This window comes from Passer domesticus, chromosome 3 (genome assembly GCF_036417665.1).
Source record: "Passer domesticus isolate bPasDom1 chromosome 3, bPasDom1.hap1, whole genome shotgun sequence".
In the NCBI taxonomy this organism is placed as follows: domain Eukaryota; kingdom Metazoa; phylum Chordata; class Aves; order Passeriformes; family Passeridae; genus Passer; species Passer domesticus.
This window is the reverse complement of record NC_087476.1, coordinates 74831450-74844085: the sequence shown is the minus strand read 5'-3', so window position 1 is coordinate 74844085 and position 12636 is coordinate 74831450. Positions and strand designations below refer to the sequence as shown.

The window sequence follows — 12636 nt, the reverse complement described above, 5'->3', positions numbered from 1 at the left end:
CCTTAAACATTTTGAACGAGGCTTTCCTAAAGTTAATAATAGAATGAAACACTTATCTAGTTTCTTAATAAAGCTTTCTGCTTTAAAGTCAGATACCCACAAGCTCCTGAAGAAAGAAAGGAGGCAGAAAGGAAAGAAACTTACATGCAATGCTCTCATTTACAATGAAAAGTAACAATGGCTTTTCCCCTTTCAAGGATCTGCTGTTACAGGTGCTTATTCAGATATACCCTATGTTTAAAATAAACTTTAATGAGTTTAAGATTAATTTAATTTTCACAAATATTCATGTGTACAGCATGTGCCTCTGCAAACTTGTATACAATCTAAACTGTAATATTCTGAAGCCTAACTTTCCCTTCACAGCAGGAGTGGTCCTACTGATTAGCAGATCTTTTTCAAGCTCAAATCTACATATGTGATTGATCTTCAAAGTCTCTTTTGTATAAAAAGCCATTTTTCAACTGTAAATGCTTGAAGAATTCTGCTGCTGCTTGCTGTGCTCTTCTTAAACTAACCTTTGCTGTTGCTTTGCTGTTGTTGAAGTTGAGATCATGCTCACAAGGGACAACTACCCTGGAAAGGGGCAGGAGACAACTGGATGACTGGAGACAGCACCATTTTGTACTTCTGCTTCTTCCTAAACATTACCAGCCAGCCACGGCCACAGTCGGGCTCCCAGGGCAGGAAATCCCTCAACAGGACCTACTATGGTTGTTCTTCAGAGCAAGTACCATCACACCTGAAGGTCTCTTCCTTATCCAGGTTTTATTTCTTCAGACTAATCCAGAAAATAAATCAGCTTTGCTATCCCATCCTCTTTATTTTCTTTCTGACTTCTCCATCTACATGCTTTGAAAATTTGTTTCACTATAGAAAATAACTGCTGTAACATTTAGGGTTGTCTGGCCATTGCCAGTGGAATTAGCATGGAGAGCTTTGAATTTCCTGCTCTATGTGGTACTTGTGCAGAGTGCAGGTCAGAAAGCAAAATCATTCAGAAATTTGTCTTGTAGTGTTGCGTTTTGTCAGCAAATGCTGAATGCAGTGGTAAGGTACCTGTAGCTTTGCTCCCACTACTAGACAGGGTAGTAAATACTTCAAATTGGAGTGGCTTCCACCCTTTTTGAGTGTAGGTAGTCAGCAATAATACAGCACTCTCACTTAAAAAATGAAATTAAGCCATCAGAAATATTATCTCTGTGCCAAAAGTTACATGGAAGCTTACTGACAACAATCCTCATTGTTTGTCTCACTCACCCTCTTGCGAGTGAGGTTCTGTCTCTATTTTTGCACTTTGAGTTAAACAGCTGTCAATCTTAACTTATTTGTAGAAACTGGTGCGGACAAATTAGTTCCTATCCCTGTGCTGGTTATCTTGAGATTAATGGGAAATCCAGAGCTAGCAGTCAGAGGGGTAAGTAGTCTGAATGGGAGAGAAATGCAATCTACCAAAATCACAAAGTAGCCTCAATTTTTGGATCTTGTGACCCATACTTGTGAAGACAATAAATAGACTTTCTGTGCTATAAAGAACCACAGAACTGCAAAGAGGTTCTTGTTCTTGAAAGAAGAGAAACTTGATGGAATACATTGGGTACTTGAAAACCTAAATTTTGACATTTCCTGAAATACTACCACAATAAAGGTATTTTCTTTTACAGTGGAATCTAATGCTACATATTTCACCATCAAATATTAAGTAACAATAAAGTGTTTGCGGGTGCAAAAAAACCCCGTCCCCTGTACCTCTTCCTGCTAAACACTCCTTAGAGTTATACAGAAAAGGATGGAATACAGTTTTCCCATTTGGTAAAAAACCTCTATTGTCAAAAGAAACAGGAGTAATTTTCTGGTACATCCTGATGTATGAGGGGTTACACAGACCTTGCTCAGACACCACCAGAAGATGACATTCCCCAGTGGGGAAGTCTCTGATAGTTGAGCTCAGCTGAGTTTGGGCACTCCATGGTCCTGTTCTTGGTTGAGAAGTCAGAGAATCACTCTGCCATACACATGATACACACAGGCCTGACCTATTACTTTGCATGTCTTATGTCCAGTACTGTTTGTTTATTTACCCTGGGCTGTTCTGCTAGAATAAACATTCCTGTCTGGATTCCAAACAAAAAGATAAGCATGCCAGCATTGCTTCCAACTCACATTTCCCTGAAAAGGCTTTCTTAGGGGAAAGGACTGTCTAAATGACTGGTGTGCCCATTCCCCATTTTAACCAGTACTCAGAAGAGGTGCCAGCTCTGCCTGACACCACCTGCAGTAGCTCTAGCTTGCAGTTACTGGTAGCTTTATTCATATTTTGGTTCCCCAAAGCAAGGCATGCTAGAGAAATCTGGATTTTTAACTATCTCATCACTTAATAGTTATTCTTTGCATTAGGACAGAAATTTAGACACTACACTGCATTGAACAAAACCACTCTCTCCAAGACAAAGCAAAATATCTGCTCCAAGAAATATTAATGCTCTCATCTTTACCTGCAAGAAGTGTCAGACTTTTGAGGGAAAGATCAGAACAATGCTAGGTCAGGGAAACAAAAAAGGTGACTGCATTCTCCTTAGTCTGTGCAGGAACAATCAGCAAGGACTTCAGCTGAAACTGAACTTACTCTCTTTGCTTTTCAGTCCTGGGCTTGACTATCAATTTCTTTTTTGTCTGTAGCAGGCAGTGGTCCCAGAAGAGAATAACCAGCTTTAAACATCAGTTGTTTGGCCCTGGCCTCCTATAGCCCATGAGATAGGAAACAGCATGATCTGAATGGTCTCAGAATGACTCCTCCCACTTGGAAACCTGTTCCCATGGTTTTTCAGGCATGTAGAGAGAATCACCAGCTGGGAAGGCCATTCTGCCCAGTAGGAGCGAGGTTTTACTTTAGCAATATTCTTATTTACTTCAGCAACAGAAATATAGTGACACTTAAACACAAATTAAGATATACCAAATAGAAGTCCGAAAAATAACACCAAGAAAATAAAGCAAGCATGCAGCTGGGAAGTTGCAAACCTCTGTTTTCCACCTCTCACACTGTATAGGTAATATATTTTTAAGTTCTCTTTTAGAATATTCACCTACAGTGAGACAGAATTTTGGAGGATGGCGGACATATTTATGCATTCATATACTGCAAGGCAACAACAATGTAAAAAATAGAAAGAAAAATAAATTACTAGGCATCATAGAAACAGAGACTGCAGCCACTGTCCCAACCCCTACCTTTTAGAGTTGCCTTCTTAAGTACCTTCATGGCATAAAGCTGGCCTGCATCAGATCCTTTTATCTTCCTGACTAGAAATACCTGTAAAAAGCAAATGTTTTGTACAGATGAGTACTGAATTTCTACTTACAATACTTACTGCATTCCACAGGAGAATAGATACTATGGTACAGGAAATCTAATGAAAATTACTAGCTGAAAGCATTTCATATCTATTTCACCTGCAATTGTTTGAGCTAGCTTTGGAAATTCTCAGTTTTTAAGCCTTTACCACCTCGCAAAAAACCATTTTCAATATTTATTAATTGATGTTGTATATCCCCTTAAAGATGGGTGATAAGTTAGAATCAGTGAGCATATATCTCTTCATATTCTGATCAGCTTTACATGAAAAAAAAAGAGTCTCATTTGTGTCTAGGGATGTGCAGTGTCTTAAAATTATTGCCATCAATTAAATGTAAGAAAAAAATCAATTTGGTGCCATTTACGCCATAAATCATGAATAGCAACTTGCCTAAGATGCAGATGAAGCAGAAAGTTCATACAGCTAAAAATCTGTTGTTATTTAAAAAAAAGACAGTTTTTCCTGTTACAGTCTCCAATGCTTCATCTTCTGACACTGTGAAATTTTAACTAAAATAAAATTTGTAGCTAAACTTGTGCTCTTTTTATTGTATTACATGCAAATATTTCTTATGTACCCCTCAGTGCATCTGAAAACTGGAGGGGTATTGAACAACAGGATCAGTGGTTCTGTTTGGTCTTTATAAGACTTTCAGTGTTTTAATAATTTGAAATAAAATAAACAACTCTTTTAGCTGCTTCCCAGGACACACTCTGTCTGCTGAGGTCAGAAGTGTTACCTCAGAAATTCTCAGAATTTCAGAAGTCAGGGAACAGTGTCTTATTTCAGCACTTGTGTTACTGGACAGAAGCTGAAGTGAAGCCAAATGCAGAAATAAAAATATAGTCCCACATACATATAGTCCCATATAGTCATTAATATACAAACTAACAAAGGCTACGTGAAATTATATAACTAATGAATGTCTATTTGGATTAAAAATGCAAATTATTTTATTAATTGCCTATCCAGGAATCATGCTGCTTTGTAAACTGTCTCCACCTAAAATATAAAAAGCCAAAAAATAAGGAAAAAGTATGTTTCTAGCACAAGTTTTGCACGTTAAAAGACTCTTCCTCCCAAAAGACTCTAATCTGTAAACAGATTAGATTTTCTCAAACCCATTTGAGGAAATGTTTGTGGGAAGGGAGAACAACTGTTGTCAATCCAGTATAGAAGCTGGGAAGGGAAAAAAAAAGAAGAAGGTAAATTCTCAATTCTCTCTGAACAACTTCATCAGGACTCTCACATCTGACAGCACCACAACTGCAACACTTCTAGGACACGATCTGATAGGGTTTTGGTGAGCCCCTCCTTGTCAAGGTGTTTCCTGCGCATAGGAGATATGCACAGTTCCTCAGCCCAGCTGCCCTGACCAGCCGAGCTTGGGCACATGCTGCTCACTCCCAGCACCTGCTTCCTACTCTGATGAACACGCAAACACCTCCAGTGCTCACAACTGTAGTAAGAAATGATGAAATCTGGATGCAACAGGTACATGTAAGACTTTTTGAAGTGGTTTTTGTTGTTATTAATAATAAATTAAGCTCAGGTGCTCCAGCATTAACAGGAAGTCAATTAATTTAAAAGTTTATAGAGGAAAGTTGGGATGTCTTTCTGTCCAGGTCAAGCAAAAGATTTAATTTTTGTATTAAATTGAAAAGGAGAAGAAAGTCAAACCCAAGCTTTTCCAGACACTAGATTTTCAACTCAGCTGTATTATTATTTTTAAAAGCATTTATGGGCTTTTTACCCCAAAAAAACCAAAAACCCAAACCCTTAAGATAATGGTTTTCAGTAGCACTGCACATAAAAAAGCACAGCATAGTGCATCTGCAGAAATATTAGGCTGCAGTTCTAGAAATATCTTGTCTGCCCTATAATCTTGCAAAGCTTGTAATATCCACATTGCTGTAATAAGCAAAATTATCAATTTACATTACCAGTCATTAGTCAGCTGTTCACTGTAGCATGGGACAGGGCACTTGTCTGCATTCCCTCCAAAAGAGATGAGTCAAGAACTCTGTGTTCTATTTCAGAGGACATCAAAATAACCACCAAACCAGAAAGGAACAGAACAAATGAAAATGTGTTGTATTGCAAAATGATGTCACCTTTCTGATTATTCTTAAATGTAATGCTACACATTGTTCTTCAAACCACCAAGTAACCCTGAATCACCAGGGTATAGTCTAGACAGATTACATTAGCTGGACTATACTAGTTTGCCAGAATAGCATGTGCATGTGACTGAGCATGACTTTAAATTTTCTAGTTTGATATGTTTGTAAGATTATTAACACTTGAACTAGCAAAACTCCCTTAGCTGGAGCAATTGGTGCATCACCCAAAACCTGATATAAAAAGCTAAGCAATCGCTCTGCATCTCAAGGGTGTTGGGGGCTCTCCCTCTGACACCAAAGACATCTTCTCTAATTATTTACTTATTGTGTGAACAATTTGAAAACTTAATGGTTTGCATCCTCAGAGACATAGACTTGAACCATTAGCTGAAATACCAAGGTGATAAAAATGTAGGTGGCTGGGGACTGCATAATAAACACAGGGCAGACCTCTCTTCCCCATGTCTTTGCTGCTCCAGGGAGTTTACTGATGTTTCTCACATAAGATATGGAAAGTGATTTGTTTACAAATCATTTACAAATTACATGCAGCTCCAGACAGGTACATTGTCCACACTCCCACTCTGATGGCAAGAAATCAGACTTCCTTTTGGGAAGTGGTTGCACAGACCAAGCATTTTGCTTATAAAGTGCCTAAGGCTAGAAGGCCAATTCAAACAATGCCAAAAATACATCAATACAATCTAAGATAACCAGCAAACCATTTCTAAAATCTTTACTGCCTATATATGAAAACCAACTAATCTGCCTTTGTTACTTTAATCAAAGATGTTTCTTTCTGTTGTTCTTCACCTTCTTACACTGAGTCTCATAGTAAACCTAATTTTGATCTGTTTGCTTTTTCATATTCAATTAATATTTAAATCTTAAATATACTGTGCTCTGAAGAAATTCTTGAGCTCAAGACTTGGTATTGAATGTTAACTTTCTTGATATCTCTCATCTCAGGGAACTTCTAATAGGTTTAATTATCAATTTAATTCTATAATAACCAGGAAGATGATAAACACTCTAAATATAGCTTCCTTTAGGAAAAAAACTAAAGGTTCTGATTAGAAATATGTCTTTAAATCTCCACAGAATAATATACTTATAAGGACTTTGATGCCTATTTTCAGCTAGGTTCACTGTTCCAAAGGTTTCAATGTCTTTATTAAACCATAGAAAGATTTTTAAGGCTGAATTGACTCTTCTTTCTTTCTCACCATCTTTCCTTTCCGTTCTCATTTCCAACCAACATGCCCTGCTGAAGAACTGTCTTTGGAATTAAGAAAATATTTTGTCTTAAGATATGTGGCAAAACGTTACTTCTCCACAAATAAGCTTGTGGTCATACAGGCAGGGTTTTCCCCCATGCTCTTGCTATAATGATTACTATATTCTGCACTGGGGTCTACCTCCAGGACCTTTCAAGGCCTTTGAGTGTCAACTAAACAGAAGTCTGGGACTCAGAAATGTCCTTAAGGTTGCCCTCAGTGGGACCTGTGCAGCTAACTTCTTTAAGTCTTTGAATGTTCTTATTTACACCCACCAACTAAGCAGCAGTGGCACACTCACCTCACAGGTGGATAGATAATCCATAAATATAGTTTATCACTGCTTGTAATCAGTGATGCTTTACTAACAATCACTTGTGCTCATCAGTTGAGGTCCACAGCCATAGCTGCTATTTTCAAAACTGGTTCATAAGACTGAAGCATTACTAAAATGAAGACAGAAGGGCTTTTCTTATCTGCCTTTACAATATAATTTATATATGGACAATGTCAGCAGTGTAAATGAACTCAGAGAAAGGACACAATATTTTCAGTGTTGCTCTGGGTGATTAGATGACAATAAAAATTACCTTTCCATATGAACCTTGTCCTAATACTTTCAACAGTTCAAACTGAGAAGGATCTGCTTTTTCAAAACCTTCCTTGACATGATGACTGATGTCTATTTCCTTCACAATACCTTCTTCCTGCAAAGGAAAAAAACCCAAAAAAACAAAACCCCCAAATTAGAGCCATTATCTTAAGGAAACATATTGTTTATTAAAATCTTGTCTTCTGTAATGCTACAATCGTAGCAAATTTTGCAAATACAAACAAATGCTTGTCTAAATATTCCATGTGCCTGTTACCAGCTGAGGAGGGTACTTGTCAGGGCATCCAGACCTGGTACTTATGTTTATTAAGCCTGAATATATGACTAGATAAATACACAAGCTGAAGCCAAAAATACACTGCAGAGCTTGGTGTGCCCATCAGAGACCTTGATAGCAGAGTGGCACGTACTGAAATCTGCACTAGAGAGGCTCCATCACACTTCTCTCCACATACTTTCTCAGCTTCCCCTCAAATCATCATTTAAGTCAATCTTAAAAAACTTCCTTAGTCCTAAGCAGTAATTCTTCTAATGACTAGGCAACAAGGAAAGACATTGTTAAAAGAGCCTCTTCCTATTTACCTCAAAAATTGGAATGTTACTACTGGTAACCATTTAAACAGAAAACAAATTAATTATTAGATGTAAAATGAGGTGGTGGTGGGAGAAGACTGACACACATTTTGTTGCTTGCAAGAATTAGTTTTTTATGCTTTGGGTTTGTCCAGGTTGTTTTGTGAAAATCTTTTGCCTGACAATAGATGCACATTCCTCAAAGACATCAGTAGAACTAGGACCTTAATCTTGCAAGCTGTGACATATGGCATTAGTTCCAGGGTTTTTTTCCATGTTATTTTGGCATGTGCCTCTATAAAGAGAACAATTGGGTCACATGAGACTCAGAGGAACTGCATAGGGTTTGCAGCAACTCAGAAAGTCACTGAGCTGAAAAGAAACCTGGAAGAAAGAACCGGCCCTCAAGGACACAAAGATAAGGAAAGACAATACTTATGCACCTTTTTATTTTATAGTGTTTTTTACAACTACATTCGAGATTTTTGATTTGTTTGGCTTGGGGGTTTTTTAAAATATTTTTCCAAACTACTCATTCTAACTGCTCCGCAACAAAAATATGATTTTCAGTACAAAACTTTTTTTTTTATCATCTTCCAGTTTGAAGGGACTTACTAATTTAGGAATAAGTTTGAATATATCTGCATCCAGCAAAAATAATTGCAATCTCACAAATATTTTTATGTGGACTTTTCCTGTAATTTTCCTTTTTCCCCCTAAAAAATCCTTCTAATACCTAGAAAAAAATAACATTTGTTTTCCACTCTTAAAAATTATTGTTCAGAAAATAGAAATAACATCCTAAAAATAAAAATACATAAAACCCCCAAAACATTCGGCCAAAACACATTCTGTGCAAAATAACAATAATTTTGATTTTCTTCTCATCCAGAAAAATTGCTGTAACATTCTACTACCTGTAATTTGTCAGATACATGGTTTGCATTGCCCAGATTACTTTCTATATTGCAGTTTCAACCCTCCTTTTCCCTACCCTGCCTCTTAACACTCACATAATTTTGAACTATATAGTCCTATAGCGGACAATATCCTCTTCTTGGTTTGGAAAGCTTCCTGTAGTTCATTCATGCTACTACAATTATGGAAAATAATCATCATGTCAGAGCAACTCCTTTTCCTGATCCTAATTCCTATAGTTAAAGGTTTGCCTGGAAGGAAATGCATGAAACCAATGGACACTTTTCACAGAGAAATTTAAAGGATTTCTAAGTACAGAACTGTCAAGATCTCTATACGCACTTTTCTTACTTTAATTGCTGTGTGAGATAGCATAACTTTCTGATATTAAATATATAATATTTTTCAATTATTTTGTACTCTGGTGTGAACCATGAAGTCACTTTCAGCTACATTTGCAATTTAAATGATTAGTGAGTTTCAATTTGCCCATTCATACTACTCATCAAAATCAAAGACCTACAACCCCAAGCATATTTCTCATTGTATTACTAAATTTAATATAACCTCTTTAGGTTCATGAAACATGTTCAGTTACAGGAATATATTGAAAGTATTACAATGATGAAAATTCAGCTTGCTGGAAGAATGTTTAAAAATTTCTTGCAGTCCCATAGAATATCATAAATAATTTATAACATGCAATAAAAATAGTACTTAAATTATATGCATCTTTAATTAAAAGCTCAGGGGGGAAAAGAGAGTATTTACAAAAAATGGAACCAAATACAAGGCCTAGCAATGTTTATCAGAGAAGTACAGATTTTAAAGACAGAAGAAAAATGCTAGATTTTGTGATGATTTTTTTGTGATTATCAAAATATAAGAACGTTAGTTAGAAGAGGCTTCTAGGGCTCATCTAGTTCAACAGTCCTGCCTAAAATATCACTGACACTTGATCAGACCAATCAGCTGGTTTTTGTCCACTGTGGTTTTCAGTGTCTCACACGCTGAAGCTTGAGCCACTTCCTACAAAAGATTATTCTCTTTCAATTTACCCATAGTCCTGTCAATCTGGATGTTCCATGAGCCCTCAGGAGGAAGCAGAATATTTTTCTAGGAAGGTAGGATTTCCTGTGGATTTTCTGTGGTTGCCTTGCTAGAAAGGGCCAGCAAGGCAGCACCGAAGAAAAAGCATGCCAGACAGCTGTTTTTTCACCCATCATCACCACAGTGGTGTCATTTGTGAGCTGTCCAAGAGGTAGATAGTATTTTAGCTGGGATGGCAAATACACTTTCCCCTGGAGCAGAAAGCCAAACTGGAAGTGCTTGAGACTGAAGACAGATACAGATCCTTAAAGGAAATACATGCTGGTGTGTTTGCACACATGCACCCATTTGCCCTGAATGTATTTCTATAATCTTAATACTTATTTGGCTGCATAAATCACGGAATAACTTCTATTTGTTTGTTTTACCTTTCCAGCTAAAAAACCCAACACAAACCAAACAGTCTTATAGTCTTTATTTACATTCTTACTTACAAGGGATTTTCTCATTTGAAGTCTTCCTGTGTTATGCTAATATGGAATATGGCACAATTTTTCTCAGGTATTGATGATCAGAGTGAAACCCAAACTGTCAAAGCGCAAGTATATTTGGGCAGGTCTCCCAACTATTTTGGTCTGGGTTGCATACTAGAAACTTCTCTAATAGAGATTTATTTTTCACTGTTCCAGCAAGTGCACCATATCTGCATCAGTAATTTTCATAACAACAATAAAACTGAGACAAGATAATCACAATACAGACAAAGCCTGCACACTGAAGAAGCAGTTTTGATGGAAAGGATTTTACTCTGGAAAAAAACAACCAGCCAACTTCAAGACTGGTTTTGATCAGTGAAGTTGGTGGAATCAAAAGGGATTTTTCCACAGTTTGATCTTGCAACAGCTGTGCACACCAGCCTAGGCTCTTGCTCACTGCTGACTTGTCCCACACTGCATTAGCAGGAATGCTTGACTTGATGAAGTTTAATTTTTTGTAAACCTCTCTAAAATTATGTTCACACAAAAAACCATCATCCTGTGATAAAAGTGAGATGGGTGTTCTTGGTGGCTTGAAGAAAGCACATGGTCAGGCAGGATAGACTAGAGAAGGGGGGGCAATAAATTGGAAGGATAAAAAAGAAGTGGAGAGTGCTTCTCTATGTTAATACAAGAAATACCTATTCTGGGTCTGATTCTATACTTCATTATTCACTTGAAGGCTTCCCCCAAAGCTGGCAGAAGGTTTGGACATAAAATAACTCACTATTAAAATGGAAAAACAATTTTGATCTCTTTTCCTCTGGGACATAGGAAAAGAGAGCCTCTATTCTTGCCCTGTGACTGTAGATAGCACAGACACATCTACTTTGGTGCCTCTGGAAGGCAACAGGTCCCTGTAGCGTTGGTCGCAGCTCCAAGACTTCATGCAACCTTGAAGAACGAGAGGCACTAATGCTCAGTGGCTGTTTGAGAGCAGCTACAGAAAACACTTCTAACTGCAACAATACTTCCCAACCACTATCTCATGTCAGAGCAGGATCAAGAAGTGTAGGGGTATGGATTTGGAAGTGGAGTACAAAAAGTCATTCAAAATGGCATGCCTTCCTGGAGAGCAACTCTTCAATTTACCATCTTGCCTGTTCCACAGCCTCCCAGCAAACATTATGGAAAAAATAACTCCTAGAAAATGGACAGGTTTAACAGCTTTTGGAGTCTCCTCTGGTTACTCCCCAACTAGTTTCTGAACAAACAGATCTAAGGTCAGCAAACAAAGAGACCACCTTAACTGCCAGATATATTTCACCAACACACAAAAAACTTTCCTCACCAAAACTTCCTGAAATATCAGGAGGGGGAGATTATCCAAGAATCAGCTACTTTTACTAACAGAAAAATGTACGCTACCATATCTTATACAAAAAAGCCATGGTGCTAATTTTATATGATTACTGTTTTGAAAAATCAGCAAGAAAGGATTCCCAGTTGTATTCCTTGCCTGGTCACCTCCTCAGTTGCAGAGGACCAGGACTGGTGTACAGGTATGGCTGTAAAAGGTAATCTTCATTTTCCAACAAAAATATGTGCACTTCTGATGTGCAAGTTTTACAGTCTTTAGGCTTGTGTGCTTTAGGATCTGGGGTCAATGAAGAAATCAACAAAAATGTGGCAGGAGGACATAAGAAATAATGATAACTCAGAAGACATTTTACTGTTCTTCAAGATTTGTCTACAGCATATGCTCAGGAAACAGACTTTATTTTGTTACCAATCTTCCCATTTGGCAGGTTACCACCTACATAAACCCAAATCACAATTATTTAACTACCAAGTATCATGGACAACACATTTCAAAAGAATATTATTAATTGAGAAAGCATGTTTAAAACTGTGATATGAGAATAGTTAGGACAGGATGTGTCTGATAAAGATGACCCAAACTTTCTATCTCTGTTTCACAGTTTCTAATCTGGCTTAGTCCATAGGAGAGTAATTTGTGTCACAGACATAACAGGCTATTCAAATGCTGCCTAGGGCAGGAAATGAATTGCTGATCTGCATTCAGTTCTTTGAGGACAAGTATCTACACTAAAGAAAAAAGTATAGGAGCATTTTCACTAGCCTCTTCCCAAGCAAGCCTGCAGCAGCTGGAGTAAAAATTGCAAAACAAATTGTCCATTTAAAATGGGTCATAGCCCAAATTCTGGCCTCTAGTGGCATCTGGAAAGA

The 12636-nt window shown here is 37.5% G+C and overlaps 1 protein-coding gene across 9 annotated transcripts in view; it reads right to left on the bottom strand.

The window, feature by feature from the left end:
• Positions 1 to 12636, bottom strand: part of RPS6KA2 (ribosomal protein S6 kinase A2) — a 294786-nt gene that overhangs the window by 91496 nt on the left and 190654 nt on the right. For all 9 annotated transcript variants that reach the window (XM_064414038.1, XM_064414034.1, XM_064414035.1 and 6 more), the window contains 2 exons: positions 7347 to 7463; positions 3232 to 3313 (listed from right to left, as the gene is read on the bottom strand). In XM_064414038.1, coding sequence (XP_064270108.1) covers positions 3232 to 3313; positions 7347 to 7463 — 199 coding nt within the window. The remainder of the gene's footprint in view (positions 1 to 3231; positions 3314 to 7346; positions 7464 to 12636) is intronic.